The 26,951-nt window shown below is 32.9% G+C and overlaps 1 protein-coding gene across 7 annotated transcripts in view; it reads left to right on the forward strand.

Moving 5' to 3' along the window:
* The window catches only part of IMMP1L (inner mitochondrial membrane peptidase subunit 1), a 101,440-nt gene that overhangs the window by 45,038 nt on the left and 29,451 nt on the right, over window positions 1-26,951 (forward strand). For 6 of the 7 annotated variants that reach the window (XM_050759064.1, XM_050759066.1, XM_050759068.1 and 3 more), the window contains 3 exons: window positions 19,083-19,216; window positions 21,658-21,746; window positions 25,954-26,080. In XM_050759064.1, the coding sequence (XP_050615021.1) occupies window positions 19,112-19,216; window positions 21,658-21,746; window positions 25,954-26,080 (321 nt within the window). In that variant the 5' untranslated portion in view covers window positions 19,083-19,111. Of the gene's footprint in view, window positions 1-4,781; window positions 6,766-19,082; window positions 19,217-21,657; window positions 21,747-25,953; window positions 26,081-26,951 lie in introns of all 7 variants that reach the window. The other variant, XM_050759067.1, reaches the window with a different exon arrangement.

The following is a 26,951-nucleotide window of genomic DNA, read 5'->3' on the forward strand; positions in this document are numbered from 1 at the left end:
TTCACTTCTTTGGCCTACTTTTCTGTTAGCCTATCTGTCATTTCCTTTGATTTGTGGGAGTTCTTTGTATATTCAAAATATGAGTCCTTCATTGGCTATAGGTATTGCAACTATTTCTTCCTATGAGGTTTGTCTTTTTACTCTCTTAATAGTGCTTTTAATGAACAGAAGTTTATGTCTTTAAAGTAGTCTAGTTCATCATTTATGTTTAGTGCTTTTTAATTCTTGTTTAAGAAATATTTATCTACTTCAAGAATGTTTTATCTTCTTAGTTTTTCTTTAAAAACATTTTTGCTTTACCTTTTAGATTTAAAATTTCAGTCTGTATTTACATATTGTGGAGTTTTGCAGTACTTTTGGACTCAGTCTGTATCTGGAGACAAAAATGAGGTGGACTTAGGCCAATGACCGTAATTATGTACTTTCTACAAAATACTCCCTTAAGAAAACAGTGTGTTTATTCATGTTCACCTTATATGCAGTTTTAATGTACTATTTAGTTTGCCTTTAAGGAGTCTACTAGAGTATTAAGGGAGGAATTTTGGGGTGAAGAGGTAAATGTTATGATTTTTAATATTTTAAACAATAGTATTCATAAATATGTTTATTCATGAAATACACAATTTTGTAAAGTATTCACAGACACAATCCCTGTTACTTCATTTGGGCATCATCTTTAAAGCTTAGGATTTTAAATATACCTTTTTTTAAATTGTGGTAAAAATTAGGTTTTAACTTTTGTCACCAAATAAAAATAAAATGCTAGCTATTTGAAAATTATTTTTATAAACTTCTTTTAAATTTTAAGTAAGATTTCTTGTGGAAGTTATGAACATTTATGAGGTCTTCAGTTATTCTTTTTATTGTTCAAAAATGCTTTCACTATATGTTCTGACTATGAGCTATAATGTTGTAGAAAAGTGTTTTTGCATACCCTAATATTTTTGTTTTTATCTTGTCCATAATGTATATTATTAACTTCATAATTATTATATTACTTAATTTTATATTTATATTTCCTAATGAAAGTAATTGCCTATTTAAAAGTGTTTTTTTGTCTCCCATTACAGTGCCGAAATTCAAGGTGATTGTAATAACTCTTCACTGAGCATTTAGATATTTTTCACTTGTCAATTGCATTTTTTAGTTTAAAGCATCAAATTAAGTATTATTTTATCCTGGCTTTTATTTTAATTCATGCATTTAAAAACTGAAATTCAGATAAGAGATAGTTTGAAAATAAATTCAGTATATTATTTATGAGTGGAGCAACACATTAGCATTGGGTTCACAATAGATCATATCGCTTTATTCCATCTTACAAGCTTAGCAGCACAAACAGAATAATCAACATATTATTTGGCTGTCATCTGCTGAACAGAAACCAGAGATCACAAGGAGGTTTTCCCTAGCTGTGGTGATGGCCTTTTTGTTCCAAGCCCCCATCTGGGAGGGCCATGGTGTGTTATCATATGGAACGCGGGGTTTTCTGTAATCTGCTTAGCTGCACTGCAGTTTGAATCTTCATTCCATGTTTGTGTAATTTATAATTTTAATGAGACCATGGCTCTTGTGGGCTTTGAAATATATTAAAAGCTCTTTTGTGCATATGCTTTTGTTCTTGCTTAATAGGCTCAGTGTATTTAAAACTGATGAATTTTTATTCATGAATTTGGATGTCTGGAGATTAACTCAGACTGAATATCATTGCACTCATCTATTGATGGTTAGAAAGTTTTTTTGTTATTGTTATTATTTTGCTTTTGTGTGTGTGTATGTGCAATGTCTATGTGATACTTGTAACCAGAAAAGGAATAAACCTACATAGTTGTAAAAGGCAAAAAATAAGTAGCATGACTAGGACATAAAAAATTGATTTAAATTTTATTCATCTTATTTATTGATACATTTCAATTTCATCTTTAGCCTCAGTATTACAGATAAATATTATAAGGGAATAATTATGAAAAAGCAACTTTTAAAATGAGTTAGTACCTTAAGAACATGTTTATATTCAAATCATATTCCATTGTGTGACAAAGGTAGACTTTGTGTTTTAATTGTATAATATCAGTTGTCATTCTAAATGAATAATTACATTTCTTGAATTAAATTATTTTCAGTTTTACTTATTTCTATAAAACCCTTTTTATTAAAGGATTTTTAAAAGAATTTCATTGATATGATGAAAAGACTAATAGAAAAGCCACCTACGAATAATTTATAATGTTGATCTTTTTATTTTGTGAATATTCTGAAGTATACTAAATGCCTCAAATCTCTGTAGTTACTACTTAAATGTACTTTAAAAATTTGAATATAACCAATTACAATAACAACGTAGAAAAAAGTTCATGCCTTTCTAGATCCAAACATGTTTTTTGAAGTTGCTATCTTTTGAGATCGATGAGGGAGTAACATAGACCTCACTAGTCTTTTATGAAATTGCTCAAGAGACAATTTTTTAAAAAACCTAAATTTACTGGACTAAAGCATTTGTAACTACATCACATCATTCTTTTTTTACACATTGATGGTCAGCAATTTGGCAGGTCTTCTCTTCTCCCACCCCCATCCTTAAACTGAAAATATGAAGTAGAAGCTAAAATGACAGGATTTCATACTTTCTTTTCTAAGCTTATCTACCAGATTTGACACTGGAATGTTCTTCCATAATTAACCCTCTGCTTCAGTATTTTTGTTAGTTGCACCATTTCATTTGGCTAAGGAACATATTATTGAAAATATAAGACCTGCTAAAGTGGTGCTGTCCATTAGAAATATAATATGAATCACATAATCAACTATGACCAAAATATTTTCAATATGTAATCAATATAAACATTAACAAAATACTTTCCCTTTTTTGTATTAAGTCTTCAAAGTCCAGTGTGTGTTTAATACTTACAGTACATCTCAATTTGGACTAGTCATCTTTCAAGTGGCCTCATAAGGCTAGTGGCTACCTTATTGAACAGTATAGTTCTAAAGTATTACACAACTGTAACAAAATATCATAACAAAAATATGTACTTTTTACATTTCTCATTATTTTTCTAGTAATATCCTAGTCAAGGTAACCAAAGAATATTCATGTGCTATGTAGTTGAAATTACATAAAGTTTTTTATAGCACTGATACCATTGGCTGATATCTTTCTCTGTGATACATAAAATCTGATTGTGTCACCTGACTGCTGAGTACCTATCAGACATTGTACAGATATGTTTAAAGAGATTGTAATGATGAGGTGATAATGACTAATGTAATAAATGTGGAGTGTTCCTCAAAAATTGTAGGCAAATCAAACTTGTCAAGTAAGCCATATTATGAGTATACCAAGGAGCTTAGTTTTACAAGAATTCTATGGCAAATCTTAGTACTTTTTTTTTTATATATATAAAACTTACAACGTTTTCTCTTCACATCCTTAGATTTATTCTGGACAGATTTTTGTGTAAATGTATATGAATCTCTCTTTTCATATAAATTTGCTTAGATAAGCTGGTATAGCTGTAAATGTCATGGGTGGAAGAAGCTGATTATAAAATATTTTCTAAATTTCTCTAGAATCCTACACATTTAAAATGTTCTGTACATATTTAAATGTAAGGAGAGATTTCTTCACTGATAACTATTTTAAAAACATATTGTTAAGAATTATAAATCCTTGAATTATAATAGATTTGAATTGATTCAAATATTTTAAAGTACAGTTATAAAATGATGAAGGAAATTCATGTAAAATACTGTAGGCATACATATTTTATTTAAAATGGTCATATATAATTGACCTTGCTCAAGTATGACTTAGAGAAAACTATATTTATGAAATCTCTGAGTTTTTCAAATTTTCTAAATTTTGAGGGCTATGACCTAATTTTATGTAATATAATTTTTAGCTATTAGCCAATGCCTGCTGTAATCTTGGACTCACTCACGTTTTTATTGACTACTCCCTGTGACTCCTGCATTTAAAGTGTTGGCACAAAATGTTAAACTATTCTTTAAACAATACCTCTAGTTTCTTGGAGATGATAAATCCGTCCATTGATTTCCTAATTTTATTATGTACACAGTCAATTGTAATCCAAGATTATAGCAAACAAGATGTTAATTTCTAGACATAATCTATGTACATTTCAATTACAGAGCATGATTGTTATAGAAGCACAGAATAAAAAGGAATAACATTTGTGCTATCCTCACAGGAGCTGTCAATAAAAGATGTAATAGGGGATTTAGAAATCTGGAAATGGCCAACTAATTTATGTGAATCTATTTTATTTCAGCTAGAAAGACCAAGCTCTTTTTCGTCTGCACTGCATATTGCAGAGCACAGGCTGTCTATACAAAACCAGGCGGCTGCATATGGATAGTCCCTTGATATCATTCACTTGCTGTGTAATCTTATTATGCAAAGTTCTAATCTTCACCTAGAATGAATGCCTCTGGGTCAGAATATAGTCATATCAGGGTTTTTGAGGTCATGTTTTGTGATCCTTAGCTTATTCTTCTAAGTAGTGCTGGGATTTAAAGGGTATTCCCCAGATACTAGCAGAGATAGACAGCAGAACCTGCTGCCTTTTTGGAAGACAAGACCAACATGAGGTCCCTGGTAGGATTAAACTTGATTTGTAGCTGTAGGATTTTTTAACAGATGTATTATTGGACAGGGAATAGGGGGCCACCAGCACAGCAAAATTGAATCACGACTGACATTCTCAGGGAGTTTGCTGCCTGCTAAAACAGCAGCTGCATGTGGATTTGACTTCTTTCAGGTGAAGCGACTTCCAGTCATTTGGAAAGGATGGGATGAAAAGGAACCTTGGTGATAATTTTGATGTCTGCAAGATTTAGTACCAGTGTAATGGGATTATCGGTAACACCTTCACTGCAGAAAAAGCCACCTGGTGCTATAACTGGCAGCAACTGAGAACTAATCCTTTCCCATCTCTTGGATGTCATTCATGAAGCTCAAAGCTATTTCTACCCTGCTAACTGTGATTAATTTTATAAACAACAACAACAACAAAAAATCAGGTGATCAAGGCAAAGAATATGCTTTTTATAGTATGTAACCTTATTTTAAGCTATATGACTTAAAATTATGCAAGACACATACAAACTGTAAGCTATATGATCCAAAATTTATTAAGCTATTGAAATAGAAAAGTTGATTAATGATGTCTTGGTTTTTTTAGTTGAAGGACATAAATTATTTACTATTGGTAACAATTCATATTTGAGATCATATATTAATTTAAGTAGTTTTATATTCCTTTGGCCATAGAGCCACTATGAAATTAATCAAAATGTCTAGCTGTAAGGAATTGAAATAATTTGTTTTGTCATATGTTTTACCTGTTTTTGATGCTTCAGTTGCTATTGATGCAATGTTTTTGGATAAATGTTTTGAATAAAACATAATTTGAAATATATAGACACCTATATTTTTTGTAATGAAGGTATTGCTAGCTGAAACTGCTGATGAAAGGGCTTTTGGTGAAAGTATATGATTTTAATATATAAAAGTATAGAGTAAATAGGAATACTGAATGACGGATTTTTTAAAATCAGTGATTCTTAGGTAACTTTTCCTTTAGATGGAGGTTTAGTTGTTTGCTTAAAACTTGGGTGTTAGTTAATTGATTTTTTTAGCTTTTATTTCATCTAAAAACTTTATCAAATACTTTGGTTAGAGGTGTTAATTATTTTAATATTTTTCTCTAACACGATCCAATATAAACTGAGAGAAAATGAAGTGAAATTATCCCATCAGTCACCCAAACAGTATGCAATGTAACTGCCAAGACTAGAAAAGATAATTAGTGTTGTCAGTGTTATGATCTTAGAGTACTTAATTTAAAAATATTTATTCATAGAACTTGATTTTTATCTCATAGCTTTTTTGTTTAGTAGCTTTATCTTTAAAAAAATAAATTATACAGCCTCAGTCTAAACTTTAACATTTTAACTAAATTAGGTGACTAAAGTATTTTCTTGAAATTATAAAAATATTTAAAATATAACCAATATTATACCTGATGTACACCATTAATGTACTACCACCTCTGTTTATGTGTGGTACCTTTTATTATTTTCCATATAAGGTCTTTACTAGAAAAGTCAGCAAATATAATGAATTTATACAGAGTTCTTGGGTTTGGTTTAACCGGTTCCAAGCTATTGTATTTCAAATTGTATTTCCAAACTTTAACCACATTTTGAATGAATGAATGAGAAAGCTTGCCAATATTTCCAGTAAACTGCATTGTGTTACTTTATAAAGGATGACTTTTGCCTTCTATTTGTATTTTTGCTGTTTGAAAAAATTTTTATTTTATTATGATGAAAGAAGCTATCCATGAAGTAAATGGACTTAAATCTTTTTCTTATCCTCATAATAAAATTACTTACTTTAAATCTAAAATATTTGGTTTATGTGTAATTTCACATTATTTTGCCAGGTAGGCTATTATCTCAGCATAACTCTCTGTGGTAATTTGTAGTATTATGTATTTATTTTTAAAGTAGTTTTGAATTCAAAATAGAATTTGTCTTGAAGCTTTTATTAAACCTGGTCAGTATTTGCTTTTTTACTTTTTATTCAGTATTTACCGAACAGCTCTTGAGAGTCAGTATTTTTTCCTTCTCCATTCTAGGGGTCATTCTTATTTGATTAGAGATGGTTATTTTCTTTGGAAAGTCTCGAATAAACTCATCTGAAGTAAATTCAACATAAAACATAAGATCTTCTCAATGGTATACATTCTTTTCATAAAAATATAGGTTATTTGAATTTTAATATCTGTTGATAACTTATAAGAAATTTGGCTTATCTTAAAAAGATAGATACTAATTTGCAGCACAGGCAGCTCATGATGTCAATAAGACTTAAGGGAATTATTTTGGGAGATGAGAGTGGGATATAGGATGAAATGAGAAGAAATGTTTTAGAAAGAATGGTAAGTCAGGTATAACAAAAGAATAAGGTGGGGCTGGGCATGGTGGCACCCACCCCTGGTCCCAGACACTCGGGAGGCTCTAGTGGGAGGATTCTTTGAGCCCAGGAGTTGGAGGCTGATCGCTCTAAAAGTGTTCATGAACTGTGGCACAGCGAGGGTTAGCCTATGATAATGCTAAATGATATTTCTTTTTGAATTAATATTCTTCCACTGTTATTCATACAACTGCTATATTGTTTTGAAATAGATCATTTAGTAGTTGGATTACTGGTGAATGAGTGTGTTTGTTTTGGTATTTTACTTTTTGGAAGGTGATACTTTGTTATATTAAAATGATCAACTGCTTATTCTTTGTAAATATAAGATGAGTTTCAATTTTGGTTATATGTAAAAATGTGAAATTCAGAAAATACCACTGGACTGATGAAATACATTGAAGTATTAGCATTATAATGTTTACTTGATGAAAGTTTATAGAATTATCCGAAAATTAACATTCACTTTAAAGATAATGAATGGATAAATTTTGTCAAGTCTCTGAAAATATTGAGTATGCGTCAGTGGTCTTAAAGGACAGGATAAAGTCCTTTACTGGACTTCCTTCCTGGGAGCTTTTTAAAACTGTGGTATCTGCAGCTGGAGATTCTCTTTCATTAGCTCTGTGATGTAGGATGAGAATCATAGGAATCGCAGGGAGCCTGGGAATTTGGATTTTTAGTTTTTAATTTTGGTTTTTATTAGGTTTTCATGTTATTTTGATGCTGCAGTCAAATTTGAAGCAGTATTCACTGCTTTAAACCTTAGAGTAATGGCAGTTATTTCCTCTGCTGATGAGACAAAATAAACAGGTTTGGTGTGTTTTTCTGATTCTTTTTGAGACAGAGTCTTGCTTTGTTGCCCAGGCTGGAGTGCAGTGGTAAGATCATGGCCCACCTCAACCTTAACCTCCTGGGCTCAAGTAATCCTCCCAAGTAGCTGGGACTACAGGTGTGCACCTCATGCCCAGCTAATTTTTTAATTCAAAATAAAGAGGTTTTAATAAAGTCTTCAGAGATTATGAGGGTATCAGTGCCTTGAGTTTACAGTTTTAGAAAATAAAAAACAATCCCTATACAAATCTTACAGTAGATTTAACACTTACGGATTTGAACAATTCATGAGCAGCCCGAAGGTGATTTTGAAATGGCAGGAATTTGAATTACTTTGATGGAGACTTTGCTGTGTGAGAGTGAATTATGTAGCTATTGAGCAGAGTATACTACTCAGCATAATGAGTCTTTGTTGTTCTCTACTTGTCACAATAACTTCTTCTTAGGATCTTAAGTGGACATATGTCTCTCAGTTACCTTTTACGCATCATTCTATGGGGAAAATGGATTTTGTGTAATTATTCTTGTCTTTGAACATCTCCAAGGTCCCAGAAATGTCAAAATCTACTATTTTTTCTTTCCCAAATGAAGGTAAATGTGGCAAACTATGATGTAATTTGTTTTCTCTTTCCCTATCTAACTTGTTTCTGCTCACCCTTTCTTAATGTGAACACTTCTTTAGATGCTAATTTATTCTCAAACTCTGTTCCTCTATCAGAACAAAAATACATTAATGACATTAAATCATTTCTGTGATTGCTTATACTTAAGAATGAATGAATTTATGTAAACTGATGGTCTTAGTTAACATTTGACATATATATAATGTATTTTTATATATATGTGTATATATATATTTTTCCTATTTCTGAAACAAAATGCTTTCTCTTTTCAAAGGCATTTCAGACCTGAACAATCAGTTGGACAACTTCTTTGTGGCTTTGGGTATTCTGAAATTACTCTTAAGTCTACTTCAGTGATTGGATCCAAATCAGAATCTTAGAATTGGATACCTGTGCCCAGAAATTTCTAAAGATGGAGGAATCTCTAATTTCTTTTCAGCTTCTTAGGTTCACTCTGCTCAATCTTTTTAGCTGGTTTTAACATCAGTCCTACCTCTATCTTTCCTGTGTGTCTCTATTCCCAGATGCCTATTTTATAGTATCCAAATTTTTTTTTCATTTAAATTGAGAGGCAGTATGGTGTAGTGTTGGATGTTAGACCCAAACAGCTTCATTTTGAATTCTGGCCCGGCCTCTAATAAGCTGCATGACTGAATAGTTCCTTCATCTCTCTGCGCCTCAATTTCTTTATCTGAAAAATGAAATACCTAAGGGGCCGGGCGCAGTGGCTCATGCCTGTAATCCCAGCACTTTGGGAGGCCAAGGCGGGCGGATCACAAGGTCAGGAGATCAAGACCATCCTGGCTAACATGGTGAAATCCTGTCTCTACTAAAAATACAAAAAATTAGCCAGGCGAGGTGGCGCGCGCCTGTAGTCCCAGCTACTCGGGAGGCTGAGGCAGGAGAATGGCGTGAACCCGGGAGGGGGAGCTTGCAGTGAGCCGAGATTGTGCCACTGCACTCCAGCCTGAGCCACAGAGTGAGACTCCGTCTCAAAAAATTTTTTTTTTAAAAAAAGAGATGCCTAAGTTCTCATAGGGTTGTTCTAAGGATTAAACGAGTTAATATATGTAAAGTAATGAAAAATCTCTTAAAAGATTTCTGTGAAGGATCCTCCGATACTTCTTTTGCTATATGACACAGTCACAATTTTTATGGTGCTTTTCACTTTTTCCCTAGCTTTTCTATTATTTGAAAGAATATATAGGTTCCCCTTTAAAGAAATTGGTTCTCTACATTAATGACTCAGTTTTTTTTTTTAATGTAAATGTGATAGGGAATTTAAAAAGTAACAGATTCTGAATTTTTTGATGCCCAAGCTTCCCAAATTTTTTCACGGCACACATGTTACATGGTAAGTTATACAACATATAGTAGTAAATGACTGGATAACTAGGGCTGCCCAAGGCTGGCAATGGCTATTGGTCACCAAGAGCTTAGAGCAGTCACTTGGAGGACTTATTAAAATACAGATTGGTAAACAACACTTCCTAAGTTTCTGATTCTGATAAAGTTTGTATTTAACCAAATCAGTTTGAAGATGATGCCACTGATGCTGGTCTGAGGAATCACAGTTTAGTAGTTACGTCTTTAATGTTCTGTATCCTGGTGTGGTAGGTAGAATAATGGCCCTCCAAAGATGTCTGCATCCTAATCCCCAGAACCTTTGAACATGTTACCTTACATGGCAAAGGGACTTCACAGATGTGATTAAATTAAGGACTTTGAGATCATTGTGAATTATCTAGTTGGGCTCAGTGTAATCACCAGGGTCCTTAAAAGAGTAAAAAGGTGGCAGGAGAGAGAGAAAAACAGACAGACAGACAGACAGAGGAAGAAGTGACCATGGAATAATGGCCAGGGAGATTAAAGACTTTGAGATTGAACAAAGGGGCTATGAGTAAAGGAATGTTAGTGCTTCTAGAAGTTGGGAAAGGTAAGGAAATGGATTCTCCCCTAAACCTTTTAGAAAGAAATAGTCTTGATTTTTTAGCCCAGTGGTACCCATGTTAGACTTCTGACCTATCAACTGTAAGATTGTAAATTTGTGTTGTTTTAAGCCACTAAGTTTATGGTAATTTGTTGGCACCAATAGAATACTAGCACATCTGTAACCAGTTCTGTTTACCAGTTCGCTTTGTGCTAAAAGTTCCCAGTCTTAGCTCATGACATCAGCTCATGACAAAGAGTAAATAAAAACACAAAAGGCAAGAGCTCCCTTATTTTTCTACCATCAAACTGTCAAAACTACCAGTGTGTTAACCCATGTTTTTCTTCCCTTTTATTACATTGGAGGAAGTACCCAAACTTCTATCAAAACCTGATCTGTTGGCCTTTGTTTGATCCCATTCTCTATTGCCCTGTTTTTTTTTAAATTGAAGTTATATATATGTGTGTGTGTGTGTGTGTATATATATATATGTATGTATAATTTAGCATCTAAATATATATATTTTAATTTAGCATGTTTAAGATGGAGAGCACCCCTTCAATGATTAGGAGAGACACAAGATGGAAATAATGGTTTTATTACTCATAGGTCCAGGGTACGTGATATACCTGGAGGCCATACGCGGAGCTCAGGGAGCACTTCAGAGGGAAGGAGACAGAGAGAGATCCATGGGTTAATGCCTTCATTGAGGTCTAAGGCCTTACCCAAACAGGTTTCTCACTGGGCGATTTTTCTTTAACACTTAATAATTGTATACATTTATGGTACAGTATGATTTTGATACATATGTACAATGTATAATGATCAAATCAGAGTAATTAACATATCTGTCACCTCAAATATTTATCATTTCTCTGTTGGGAATGTTAAAAATCTTATAGCTCTTCGAAAATATGCCCTCAATTATTGTTAACTATAGTCACCTTGCAGTGCAATAGAACAGTAGAATTTATTTCTCCTATATAGCTGTAATTTTGCATCTGCTAGCCAATCCCTTCCTATCGTGTCTCACACTTTTCAGCCTCCAGTAATCACTATTCTATCTCCTTCTGTGAAATCAACTTTTTTAGCTTTCATGTATGAGTGAGAACATATGATATTTGTCTTTCTATGCCTGGCTTATTTCAGTAACAGAATTATCCTCCAGGCTCATACATTTTGCCTTGTTTGACAGGATTTCATTGGTTTTTGTGGCTGAATAGTATTCCATTGTGTATATATACCACATTTTCTTTATTCATTAATCTGTTGGACATGTAAGTTGATTCCAAATCTTGACTGTTGTGAATAGTGCTGCAATAAACATAGGAGTGCAGACATCTCTTCAACATACTGATTTCCTTTCTCTTGGATATACACCCAGTAGTGGAATTGCTGGGTCGTATGGTAGTTCTATTTTTTAGTGTTCTTTTTTATATATGTTTTATGTCCTGTAAAACATGTTAGTCTTAAACAGCATCAGTATCTTTATCCAAATATGTATGTACTCTTCAGTTCTCTTCCTTCCTTCCTGGATTTGCCTAATTCTTTTGTTTGTTTGTTTTGTTTTGAGACGGAGTTTCGCTCTTTTTGCCCAGGCTGGAGTGCAATGGCATTATTTCGACTCACTGTGACCTCCACCTCAAGCGATTCTCCTGCCTCAGCCTCCCGAGTAGCTGGGATTACAGGCATGTGCCGCCACACCTGTCTAATTTTGTATTTTTAGTAGAGATGGGGTTTAGTTGCTCCATGTTGGTCAGGCTGGTCTCCAACTCCTGACATCAGGTGATCCCCCCTCCTCGGCCTCCCAAAGAGTTGGATTACAGGCATGAGCCTCCGCACCCGGCCCATTTGCCAAATTCTATCTGACAACATTTTGTTTTTGGTTGAATTATTCCTGTTAGTATATATATTATTACAGTTGTGCTGGCAAAAATATTCGCAAAACTTGTTTTCTGAAAGTGTTTTTATTTTTTTCTTTAGCTTTTGAGGTATATTTTCATCAGGCATAGAATTATAGTTTGGTGATTTTCATACTTTAAAAATGCCATTTTATTTTATTCTCGTTTTAATTATTTCTTATGTAAAGGTAGCCATTCCATTTTGTTGAAGAGACAAAATTTTTCTTTGAAAATAAGGTAAATTTCTGGCCAATTTTAAACTTTTCTCATTGTCTTTTTCAACATCTTGACTATACTGTGCCTGGATGTATCTATGTGTTTTGTGTTTATCCTGTTCATGGTTTGTAGAATTTCTTGAGTTTGTGAGTTAATGTGTTTCATCAATTTGGAAAGTTACCTACCAGTATTTCTTCAAAATATTGCTTCTGTCCTATTCTTGGTTCCTCTCCTTTAGGTCTCTGATTATATTAATACTGTTTCTCCTGGATTGTGTACCTGCTTTCCTCTGTGTCCTTCAGTCTTACTACTTTCTCCCAACTTGCCCAGTTCACTTGTCTTCTATTAGGCTGAGCCTAGTAGGCAGAATCTGCCGGTAGATTCATGTAATGCATTAATTTTAGTTATTGTATTTTATTTTGTAGTATTGTGTTGTGTATAATTTCCACTTGATTTTTAATAGATTTTTGGTCACTGCTGACTTTTATCTTTCCTTCTGTTTTTTTTTGAATGTTAATCATGGTTATTTTAAAGTGTTCATATGTTAAGTTCAATACCTGAATCACCTGTTGCTCTCTTTCTGTTTTGTAATTTTTTTTCTCTTGGCTTTCAGTCATTTGATTCTATTTTATAACGTGCTTTGATTGAATGCAATCTGTTGGTACTATTTTATAGAATGCTTATAATCTTTGATTGAATTAAACTAAAAATTATAGTAGCCCAATTTTTTAAATGGGCAAAGTGTTTGAGTAGACATTTTTCAAAAGAATAGTGATCAATACAATAAACACATGAAAGAGGTGCTTATGAATATTTTGTTATTAAGGAAATGCAAATCAAAGCCACAGTGAGATTCATACTCACTGGGATGGCTACAATCAAAACATGGATGGTAACAAATGTTGGCAAGGATGTGGAGAAATTGGAAACCTTATGCATTACTAGTAAAAATGTACAGTGGTGCAATTGCTTTGGAAAACAGTTTGGTCATTCTTCAGAAAGTTAAATGCAGCATTGTCTTTAATGGCATTTTCATTAGAGAAATCTTTTCTGATTCGTCCTAAAGAAAGTATGCCTCACCCATTGTTCTGTATCACTTTACTATATTTTTCTTTACAGAAATTTACTTAATGTATTTATGTATTTATTTGTTTACTTTGTGTATATATGATATCTGCCCCACTATACTATAAGCTGTATGAGAGAAGGCATCATGTTCACTACTGTATTCCCAGGGCTGAACACAGTTATCTGGTACATAGTAGTAGCTTAATAAGTATTTGTTGAATGAATGAAGTCACACTTTTTCCCCCAAGTGTTTGTTTTTTAGAAGTTTTATTCTACCAAAAAAGCTGAGAAAAATAGTGCAGTGCACATTTGTATACACTTCACTTGGATTTAACAATGAACATTTGCCACATTAGCTTTCTATCTTCCTCCATATGTAATATATCCGTGTGTGTGTATATATGTGTATGTATCAATTTGTCTTCATCTCTATACATGATTTTTAGCAGTAGAAGTGAACCATACGAAAGGAAGTTGCAGTCATAGCATTTTTCTCAAAATAATTCCTTGTTTATCTCCTAAGAACAAGGTCATTCTACTACATAGCATGATATTGTTAAGAAGTTTAACACTGAAACAGTGATATATTTTTATGTACAATATTCAGATTTACCCAGTTGTCCCCATGTCTTTCATAGCTTTCTTTTTCCTTTTGCTCCAGGATCCAATTCGAGATTTCATATTGTATTTGGTTGTTGTGTCCTTCTATTTTCTTGTAATTGAAAATAGTACTCTTAGTATAATTTTTCCTTTCATTAAATTTATACTTTTTAAGTGTTCAAGCTGGTTGTCTTGTTGAATGTCTGCAATATGGATATGTCTTGATTGTTCATGATCATATTTAGGTTACACATTTTCGGCAAGAATGGTACACAGATGATGATGTACTTGTCATTCCATTGGTAAGAGGCTACATGATATCAGTATGCTGCTAAATTTGGTCATTTAGTTAAGACAGTGTTTACCAGATCTTCCCATTGTAAAGATACCTTATTCCCTTTGTAAAAAAAAAAAAATCTACTTTGATACTTTTCAAATATCCTGTTGACCAACAATGTTTCACTCAGTGTATTTTAGCATGCATCAATGGCCCTTGTCTGAATCAGTTATTACACTGGTGATAATTTTATCATTCCTTCTACATTTATTAGCTGTCATGTTTTGATAAAGAACTTTCCCTGTCCCCAACACATGCATCTTTTTAAAAATTTCATTTTTAATTTAATGTATTATCAATTACTGTTACTATTTTTAGGCTTATATTGTCCCAAATTTAATGTATTATCAATTACTATTAACTATTTTTAGGCTTATATTGTCCTGAATTTGGCCATTGGATGACCCCTGAGAATGGTTCCTTTGTTTGCATCAGTCTTTGAGCACTGACTGTTCTGCTCTGGTGGAGAATGATACTTAGAAACCAAAAATGTGGGCACTAAGAGTGCTCATAATTACTACAGTGTCATTGCTTCTTACAATGGCCTTTTCACAGTGGGCAGAGCTAGGATGACATTTTTAAATAGGCAAACAGACAAATATATACATGTTTATTTAAGTAAATTTGTTTTGATAACTCAAGTTTATCCTTAAGGTCCCTTTACATATTTGTTGCTTCTTTTTCTCACAGTGAAAAACAACTTAAATATTTGCTCACTTTTACTATCTGAAATATATATAAAATACTACAACCAACAACAACTTACTAAGATACGTTCTAGATTACTTTCAGTGTTTTTCCTTTTGTATTTAGTTGGTATGTAATAAATGTATTTATTACTGGGATACAGTGATATTTTGTTACATGTATACATTATATAATGATCAAATTGGAGTAATTAGCATATTTACCTCAAACACATCATTTCTTTATATTGTGAACAGTGAAGATCTTCTTGTAGCTTTTTGAAAATATACAATAAATTATAGTTAACCGTATTCACCCAACAGTGCTGCAGAAGGCAGGAACTCATTCCTCCTGTCTAGCTGTAATTTTGTGTCCATTAACCAACTTCTCATTCTCCCCTCCTACCTGCCTTTCCCAGCCTCTGATACCCATATTTCTACACTATACTTCCATAGGCTCAATTTTTTTTTAAGCTCCTGCAGATGAGTGAAAACGTAAGGTATTTTTCTTCCTGTGCCAGATTTATTTCTCTTAACATAATGTGCCCCAGGGTCATTCATATTGCCTTGAATAACAGGATTTCATTCTCCTTGTGGCTGAATAATATTCCATTGTGTATGTATAGCATGTTTTTCTTTATCCGTTCATCTGATGGATATTTCAGTTGATTCTATGTCTTAGGTATTGTGAATAGTAGCTAAGCTGCAATAAACATGGGGATGTAGGTATCCCTTTGATATACTGATTTCCTTTATTTTGGATTAATACCCAGTAGCAGGATTGCGAGAATTATTTTTTGATTCTCTTTTGAGTTTTTAAAGAAACCTCCACACTGTTTTCCATAATGACTGTACTAATTTACATTCCCACTAACAGGGTATATGAATTTTCTTTTCTCCACATCCTTGCCAGCACTTACTTTGTCTTATTTGGTAATAATCTAACTGGGGTAAGATGATACCTGATTATAGTTTTGACTTGCATTTCCCTGAAGATTAGTGATGTTGAGCATATTTTAATATATTTGTTGGCCATTTGTATGTTTTCTTTTGAAAAATGTCTATTAAGATCATTTGTCCACTTTTTAATTGGGTTATTTGGTTTTTTGCTGTTGAGTTCCTTGTATATTCTGAATGTTAGTCCATATCGGATGCATAGTTTGCAAATATTTTCTCCCATTCGACATGTTGTCTTTTTACTTTATTATTTTCATTGCTGAGCAGAAGCGTTTTAGTTTAAATCCCATTTGTCTATTTTTGTTCTTTCTTGCTTGTTCTTTTGATTTCTTAGCCATAAAATCTTTGACTAGACCAATGTCTTGAAGTGTTTCCCTTATAGTATTATGGTTTGATCTTATTTATAAGTCTGTAATTTATTTTAAGTTGATTTTTATATATGGTTAGAGATATGGGGACTAGTTTTGTCCTTCTGCATGTGGATATCCAAATTTTCAAGCACCATTTATTGAAGAGATGTCCTTTCTTCAGTGTATGCTCCTGGCACCTTGTCAAAAATCAGTTGGCTGTAAATACATGGATTTATTTCTGGGTTCTCTGTTCTGTCCCATTGGTCTATGTGTTTTTATACCAATACCATGCTGTTTTGGTTACTGTAGCTTTGTAGTGTATTTTAAAGTCAGGTAGTATAATACCATCAGCTTTATTCATTTTGCTCAATATTGCTTTGGTTATTTGGGGTCTTGTGGTTCTGTATGAATTTTAGGATTGTTTTCTAATTCTGTGAAAAATGACTTTGGCATATTGATAGAGATTGCATTGAATCTTTAGATCACATTGGGTAGTATGGTCATTTTAACAATATTAATTCTTATAATCCATGAGTATGGGCTGTCTTTCCATTTTTATTTTTTATGTCCTCTTCAATTCTTTCAGTGTTTTTGTAGTTTTCATTTTAGAGGTCTTTCACCTCCTTGGGTAAATTTATTCCTAGTTATATTTTTAATGTTTTATAGCTATTTTAAGTGGGATTGCTTTATTGATCCCATTGATTTCTTATTCAGCTAGATCATTCCTGGTGAATAAAATGCTACTAATTTTTGTATGTCGACTTTGTATCCTGCAACTTTACTGAATTCATTTATCAGTTCTAAAAGTATTTGTGGTGAAGTCTTTAGATTTTTCTATATATAAGATCATGTCATCCATAACCAGGATAGTTACTTCCTCTTTTTCAATTTGGATGCCCTTTATTTCTTTATTTTGCCTAATTGCTGTGGCTGAGACTTCCATTACTATGTTGAATAAGGGTGATTGAAGTGGGCATCCGTGTCTTGTTCCAGATCTTAGAGGACAGGCTTTCAGCTTTTCCCCCATTAAGTATGATATTAGCTGTGGGTTTGTCATATATTGCCTTTTATTGTTTTGATGTATGTTCCTTCTTTGCCTAATTTCTTGAGAGTTTGTATCATGAAGTGATGTTGAAATTTATCAAATGCTTTTTCTGCGTCTATTGAGATCATTTTATGATTTTTGTTCTTCATTCTGTTGATGTGTTATATCACACTGTTTGATTGGCATGTGTTGAACCATCCTTGCATCCCTGGGATAAATCCCACCTGATTGTGGTGTATTATCTCTTTAATGTGTTGTTGGGTTTGGTTTGCTAGTATTTTGTTGAGGATTGTTGCATCTGAGCTCACTGGCATTTTGGCCTGTAGTTTCTCTTTTCCTGTGTCTGGTTTGGGCATTAGGGCAATGCTGACCTGAATGAATTAGGAAGAATTCCCTCAATTTCCAGTTTTTTGGAATAGTTTGAGAAGAATTGGTGTTGGTTCTTTTTTATATGTTTGGAAGAATTCAGAGGTAAAGCCATCTGATGCTGGGCTTTTCTTTGTTGGGAGACCTTTTATTACTGGCTTCATCCTATACCAACTTTGTGATGATAATAAGCCAGTTACTTTACTAGTCTTAGGCTTTTTTTTGTCTTGTCTATAAATTGAGGATGATAATAATATCTATCTTACAGAGGTATTATATGTAAATCTTGACATGTTAAGCAGATGTTACAAACTATTATTGATGTATTTTAATAAATTTAATTTGAGAACAGTATATTGTAGCCTAGGCCTAAGGGTTAGGCTATTAGTTGAGAAATGCATGATACATAGTTGTGACAGTTAAATAGGAAGGACAGATATTAGAAATATTTTAGATGAATAATATTTTAAAATTTTATATAGCTTTTAAAAATCTTTAAATGGTACTTTATGCTGTTGTTTCATAGTATGTCTGTGTTCCTTCTGTTACATCAATAGTTAATAACTCACAAATGAATGTAACTTTATAATTTATAAAGTACTTTGACATATGTTGCTGAATTTGATTCTAAGAATCATTCTATGAGAGATTATTTCTATTAGGCCCCAGAGAGGTTAAGTAGTTTGTTGAAGATTATACAAGTTAGTAAAAGAACCAGTGTGAAACTTGAATCTCCATATTCCTATTCTAGTGATTTCTCCATTATTTTCTATTACATGGCAAGAAGTAATATATAGCAAGGAACAAATGTGAAAAACTGTTATTAGTCCTTTCAAAGAGTTACTATCTTTTTTAAGCATCTGCCTTAATAGAAGAAATAACCAAGACATGGAAGGGGACAGACTAATTTAGAATCTACTAATTATATAATTCATATATAGACTTAGTGGCATTTGAATATAAACTTTGGTAAATCTAAATATTTAGTGGCTGCAATTTGCCATAATATCATTAGTAGAACTGATGATAAACTCTTGCTTTCCTGCACCAAATTGTATTAGGCACTTAGTACATTTTGGGTGATTGTAAAATATTTTACAATAGAGCTGTTTCTTAAATGTTTTTAAATAGTATTGATCATGAAACTTTTTGAAATTTACCATCAGGCCAATGGTGGCAGAGTCTACATAGAACTATGCTTCGTGGTGTTCTGGGGAAAACCTTTCGACTTGTTGGCTATACTATTCAGTATGGCTGTATAGCTCATTGTGCTTTTGAATACGTTGGTGGTGTTGTCATGGTAAGTTTTTATGTTCAAGAATATTCATCTTAAATATATACTTCTTTTCAAATGGAAGGAAAATGTGTTTTTCCTTTTATTATAGTTGAAGTTATTTATTAAAATGTGAAAGTTAAAACATAAAATATTTCTAAATATTGGAATAATAAGAGAGTGTGTTTGAATTGGCCCTGAGAGAAGGTATAAGGACCGTTACTTAAATATTTTCTGTATTCTGTTTCTAATGGGCACAAAAGGTCCTTTTGAATAGTAGAACAATAATAGTCGTTACCATTTATTGAATCCTATTTACTGTGTTTCAGGATATGTTTGATGTTTTACACTTACTAATTTAATCTTTTACACTTCTTTGAGATACTTATTAGTAATCCAATATACACATGAGGAAATGAATTGAGAAAGCTTAAGTAACTTACTTGTTCCAGATCCCACAGTTAGTAAGTAACTTGAAATTTCAACACATATTTGTCCAGTTTTCAAAATTCTAGCTCATTACCACCATGTTTAACTGTAATTAAAACAAATTAATAATCTGTAATTAAGACAGATTATTCTGCCTAATGTCTGTATTAAAATGTTAAAGTTGTTCCCTATCCCCAACTAATACTTGTTCTTAATATTGTAGTGGGAAACTATGAACTGTGGTTGTTGATTCAAACCTTTTGTCATGTAAAGAACAAATTGACCAGCTAGTCAGTTTTTTTTAATTGTTGTTATTACTGTTGTTTTTGTTTTTTTAAATTAGGTTTACTTTATCAGATTGACAGTCACGTAACTTCCAGTTAAGATGGAGTAATGGAAATATATATGTTTAACTCAAATTTCCCTTTTTTTTTTTTTTTTTGAGACAGGGTCTTGCTCTGTTGCCTGGGCTGGAGTGCAATCGAGTGATCTCAGTTCACTACAGCCTCCGCCTCCTGGGCTCAAAACAGTTCTCGTGCCTCAGCCTCCCAAGTAACTGGGACTACAGGGGTGCAACACCACGCCTGGCTAATTGTTGTATTTTTAGTACAGATGGCGTTTCACCATGTTGTCCAGGCTGGGCACGAACTCCTGGCGTCAAGTGATCTGCCCGCCTTGGCTTCCCAAAGTTCTGGTTTTATAGGTATGAGCCACTGTACCTGGCTGAAACTTGCCACCTTGATTTTTTGTAAGTTAGATTGGTACTTACAAAGGTAGCAAACAAACTGTAATCATATTTCTTCTTATTTCTGCCTGAGTAGGAACTTTTGAGTAAAAAGTTTTATTTACAAGTAGAGTAAATGGAGACTGTAGTATTTAGATTTTTAAGGTGGCAATGATAATTTTTTCTAATTCTGAGGTAGAGGTTGAGTATCCCTTATGAGAAATACTTGGGACCAGAAGTGTTATGGATTTTAGATTTTTTTGAATTTTGGAATATTTGCATATATATAATGAGATAATTTGGGGATGGGACCCAAGTCTGAACACAAAATTCATTTGTATTTCATATGTACCTTGTATGCATAGCCTGAAGGTAATGTTATATGCTATTTTAAAGAATTTTGTACATGAAACAAAAATTTTGACTGCATGTTGGCTATGATGCATCCCATGGGGTCAGGTATGGAATTTACCGTTTGTGGTATCATGTAGACTCTCAGAACATTTCAGATTTTAGAGCATTTAAAATTTCAGACTTTTTATTAGGGATACTCAACCTGTATATATCAAGATTATGGTTTTGAGACATACAAATAGGAAAACCTTTGATTGCTTTATTGTAAAGATGGGGTCTCTTTAGGTTGCCAGGTTTGGTCTTGAACTCCTGTCCTCAAGTCTTTCTTCCAAAGTTTTGGAATTACAGGTGTGAGCCACCATGCCTAGCCCTGAAAATCTTTAAAGTCCATGTCTTCATACTAGTATTTTTCAGTAGAAAATTTAAGTTGTAGCCCCATGAAATGAGTAAGCTATTCTCTTGGAAGAGGAAGATGGGCATAAGCTCATTGAGAATAGTTTAATACCATTTAGTAAATCATCATCATGTTCACTGGATTATATCTGATAGTAATAAGAAAATGAATCATTCTCCCATTCATTCAACCAATATGTATGGTTTATCAATTTTGTACCAAACATTGTTCTTGGCTTTGGTTATATAGCTGGGAACATGAGAGAGATTTCTGCCTTCATAGAACACATTCTATAGGGTGGCCTAAATTTGGAAACATAGGTAGTTTGTTTTATTCAGGCATTATAATGTGAAATCAATAATCCATTTATAACATATTTTTCTATATTTCCAGACTTAGTGGCTACTCTAGAGTTGAACTTATTTGAGAACTGCCAGATTTTCATGAATCATCCCCCAAGCTTTAAGAACATTTGCTTGATTTTCTTTCTTTTAAGCCTGCTCAAATGATTTATGTTAAATTTAAAAGAGATTTTGAATTTAGATTACAAATTACCTCTCTTTTCAGTGTTCTGGACCATCAATGGAGCCTACAATTCAAAATTCAGATATTGTCTTTGCAGAAAATCTTAGTCGACATTTTTATGGTATCCAAAGGTAAATTTCTGTCATGGATATATTAAATTTACAGTGAAAATATATACACACATTATGTCTTTTCTGCAATTCCTTAACTTCATCTTTAAAAACTGTTCCATAAATAAACATGTTAATAACCAGCTAGTTAAAATTTTGAGTCAAATATTTTCTTTCAGTTTGAGAAATTTTAATAGTTTCTCAAACATATGCAGTCTCTTGGGTCATTGTATCTCTTGCGTCATTGTAAAAAATAATTAACAGTCCCTTACAATATACATGTAAGCTTAACTTTTTTTTATTGGGTTTTAGAATGTTTTCAGTTAAGAACTAGGAACTTAGGTATTACATTACAGATCCAAATCAATGTTTTTGTTCTTTAATTTAAAAAATAATCCTGTAGTTCTATTGTTTGCTATCTTATTCTCTATGTATAGCCTATGATGACTGTTTGATGGTTTTTATTTTTTTTAATTTTCTGATACACATTTTTTGAGATGAGGTCTTGCTCTGGCTCCCAGGCTGGAGTGCAGTGACACGATCTCAGCTCCCTGCAGCCTCAACCTCCTGGGCTCCAGTGATCCTTCCCCTCGGTCTCCCAAGTAGCTGTGACTACAGGTATATACACCACGCCCAGATAATTTTTGTAGTTTTTGTAGAGACTGGGTTTCGCCATGTTGCCCAGCCTGGTCTCAAACTCCTGAGCTCAAGCAATCCGCTCACCTCAGCCTGCCAAAGTGTTGAGATTACAGGTGTGAGCCACCATGCCCAGCCCATTTGATGATTTTTAGATTACATCATTGTATATAGCTGAGAACCAGGAATTGTATATATTATGAGTCTCCTGATTAATTATATTAACTTGAATAACTCCTGGGCAAATATTGTTTGTCACTAAACCTTTTAAAGTCCTATTTCACGGGAGGCTGAGGCAGGAGAATTGCTTGAACCTGGGAGATGGAGGTTTCAGTGAGCCGAGATCGTGCCACTGCACTCCAGCCTGGGTGACAGAGCAAGACTCCTTCCCCCCAAAAAATAATTAAAAAATCCTATTTCAAATGGTGGTTCCAATCCTTGTGATACCCTTTATTCCAGTTAACTCTATGAGAACGATCTCTTCCAAATGAATGTCAAGTGTTAATAATTTAATATATTTTCTAAAGAGCACCTCTCTGATATCCTAAAATTTTGAGTCCATTTGGTTTTTATAATTCTGAAAAAATTCTATGCCTGCTTTCATTTCAGTAAACTACAAATTTGATTCCCTTGAGCTAGTATTTAGTTTATGGCATAATAAGTAGGTTTAGGCACTTCTCTTTCACTGTTCACCTTTGCTATAACCTATTGCACAGTACTGAAAATTGTTAAGAATACATTTCTTCACATTTATTGATCTTTCACCAGCCTTAGATTCTGCAGATAAACTCTCTTGGTCAAGCTGTATAGTTTGGCATGCTCCCTAGGTAATTCTTCTTCAAATCTTTTACCCATAACAACTTCTATATACTTAATTGTAGATATAGGAGTTATAAAATAAAACTTATATAATAGATTGTGTTGTTGCTCCCTTTTCTTTTTAACTTATATCAGATTATCCTTATATAGCCTTTGAATTAACTGGAGACCTAGCCTCATGATGTAGCATGAAAACAAGCGTCTGTGTTCCATGCCAGTGACATAATTTTATTCACAATAATCCTTGGGCATCCTGAATGAGGAGCTGAACTTGTTGGCTGAATAGTTTTTGAATACACAGCTTGATATTTTTTAAACAATTACTCGTTGCATTCAGATAAGTGAAACAAATAACTACATTCAGTAAATGAATTCATATTCTTTGAAGATCTTATTTTGTACTCTATTCATCCAGGTTACAGGACAGCTCAAAATCTGGCATTTATGAGATATACCAAAGTAACTTTTAGAGCCAAGGTAGCCAGCTGGTAACTTTTACTTAAAAAATATTACTGTCCTGAGTATTCTCTTTCTTTTACCCGCAGCACAGAACTCAAGATTTCAGGGGAATATTTGACTCCTGGTAAGGGGTCCTGTTGTTGGCTGCCTGTTTCTAAATGTAAAATAACCTTCCATTTAGGCAAGAGTAAAAGTTTGCATATCTAGTATCTAAAGCACATGGATGTCTCTTCAGTCAGCTGCAGAGAACACTCAACCTTGAGACAGTCAAATTTTTACTACTGCTTATTCTTTCAATAAATAGTAGTGAGCACCTAATTTATAAGATGTACCGTACATTATAGAGAATATTAAGATTAATGAGATATTGACACTAGTTTTCAAAAGCTTACTGTGTAGTAGAATAAGTTGTTTATAAATATGAGAAAATTTTAATAAGCTTCCTTTTAAAACTATTTGAAGGAGTTAAGAATCCAAGGGATATGTATTTTGATCTAAATGCTATGCATATGTCTAGTTAGACTACCAGAAATAAAGTTTATGTTAATACTACTTTCTACAAAAACAGCACGACTGAATTATGATTTCTATGTTGCCATTCAAGTGCAAAGTTTGTTTTAAGGGTCATATTGATTATTTGATCAAAGAACTTAAGCTTCATTAAACACCCATGGAAAAACGTCTCTTCCTCCAAAGCTACCCAAAATCAACTTTGATGGTGTGTTACAATTTTTGCAAATTTGTTCATCTGAACACATCCACTGACATGGTTCTAGTTGTTTAGAAAGAAAATACCGTATTCTATTTTCAAAAGAAGGCAACATCCAAATTATAGAATGTAATGATTTGCTACCTTTCAACTCTTACCAAGAATAGCCTCAAGAGATCATCATTGTAAATACTATTTCTGCACTTTCTGTAAAATTTCCGATAATGGTATCTTTCATTCTGTTATATAAGAATGTTTCTTGTGAATTTCTCTTTGATTTAGTTTTTAGGGAAAATTTTGTCTTACCTCCCAAACTGTTATTTTATTAAGTAATGATTTCCATGTAACTGGTCTTAATTTCTTCCGACTTGGCTCCCAAAGAGTTTAGAACCCATTTTAATGCTTCTATAGAGCAGTTACTAGGTTTCTGATTTCATCATCATTTTCCTTTTATTCTTATGACTTTTAATACTATTTTGACATATGCTTATTTTATTATAAGTAACATTAAACTATTTCTGGAACTAGGTACAATTAATAAGTAAATATGTTAAATCCTTTTAAATGTGTGTTAGTCAACAGAATTCACATATTGCTCGTTTTATGCAGAAAGAGCATTGTGTTCTGTTTGACTGTGGTCATTAGTCCTAGGTTCTGTCTTCTTCCTTTCCACTCTTTAGGATCTTTCTTATTTTTTATTACCAAATAGATTGTCAGTTCTTCTTATCATAAATCGTGTCTTCTGTATGTAATCAGACCCTTATTGGTTTTATATGTTTGATGTCTCATTTTATTTTTCAGAGTGTATATTTGGGCAACTTTTAGCATTTTATTTTGTTATATCTTTTGATTTTTGTTCTCAAATATAAGTTCTTTTGATACAGGTTATAGGACTTATATGCTATCATTCCTCAATTATTTGAGTTCTAGGGAAACATGGATGATGTTTTTACCTTTTTAGTGTACCCTAAAGTCAATCAGTGCTACTGCCTGGACAGCAATATTTGTTTACTTAATTTGTTAGTATTTATATGGAATTGTGTGGAGGGTTTTTTGTTTGTTTGTTTGTTTTGGTTCATTTGGGTTTTTTCTTGGTGTTTGTTTGTTTGTTTTTTTGAGACATGGTCTCAGTCTGTTGCCCATGGTGGCACGATCAGAGCTTACTGTAGCCATGAACTCCTGGTTTCAAGCAATCCCCTTGCCATAGCCTCCCAAAGTGCTGAGATTATAGTTGTGAGCCACTGTACCTGGCCTATATAGAATTGCTTTCCCACAATTTTGGTTCTAAGAATTTGGACACAGGAGTAAAGCATAGTGGATACAGTGCAAAAAGATAATTCTTGTGGAATTATCTGAAAGTTTAGAATCTTCTGAAATTATCAGAAATTTTAGATAGCCTTTTCATCACTCTTATTGTTGGATTCTCACCCAAAGTATTCAGTCGCAAAGGTTCTCAAAACCAGTAAATGTATGGAAGAGTCAGTATATGAGAGGATAAAGGTTATGGCTTTGTTTAAGTTGCCTTATAAAAGTATTAAAGCAGTGCCATGCATGTGTTTATGCTTAATAAATAATACAGACATTTCTTTGACTTTTCCCCCTCAGAGGTGACATTGTGATTGCAAAAAGCCCAAGTGATCCAAAATCAAATATTTGTAAAAGAGTAATTGGTTTGGAAGGAGACAAAATCCTCACCACTAGTCCATCAGATTTCTTTAAAAGCCATAGTTATGTAAGTAACATTTCAATTATGTTATTTTTTGGTGTCATAATTGATTAACATTAACTGAATGCTGACAAAAGAAAATAATGTTTATTCATATTTTGAATGTAAGAAAAAATGCATCCAGTAGAATTTAAATATATTTATATCAAGAACAATTCAGCCATTATATTTTATATATTTTAGTTACTTTTAAAATCTACATAAACATCGTAATAATTGTTACAGGCAAAATTTACCAGTGGATGCTAAAATTATTGGAAAAAAGTTTGAGAAGAAATAGAACTTTGCATAATCTTAAAGTATCTCTCCCAAGATATTTATTACAAAGGGAAAAAACCTTAGAGGTGAAACCTGTCAGGCACCACTTTAACTGATTTATCTTCATCATCATAACATGATATATCAACATAATGTAGCCTCTGATTGAAGCATCAAGAAGGGCACTTGCAGGAAAAAAAAGTTACAACCTCAGTCTACTCATGAGAAAACATAAGACAATTCCAAATTGCGGGTCATTCTACAATATAACTGACCAATACTCTTCAAAAATGTCAAGGTCATAAAAAACACGGAAAGATTGAGGCCCTGTCATATATTGGAGCAGACAAAGGAGACATGATAACTAAATGCATTTGGGATCCTGGCTTAGAAAGATTTTCCACTATTAGTGGGAAGTCTGACAAAATCAAATAAACCCTATGCTTTATTTTTTTTTAACATCCTATTTAAATTTTGATAATCAAAATTGTGTATATTGAAATTGTATACAACCACTTTGCTTGTACAGCTAGAAAAAGTGCAAGAATAGTAAAATGGAAGAATGAAGAGTAGATACAATGTGTTAGCTCCTTTCACCAATCACATGGCTTCTGTAACA

The sequence above is a fragment of the Macaca thibetana genome, chromosome 14 (genome assembly GCF_024542745.1).
Source record: "Macaca thibetana thibetana isolate TM-01 chromosome 14, ASM2454274v1, whole genome shotgun sequence".
In the NCBI taxonomy this organism is placed as follows: Eukaryota; Metazoa; Chordata; class Mammalia; order Primates; family Cercopithecidae; genus Macaca; species Macaca thibetana.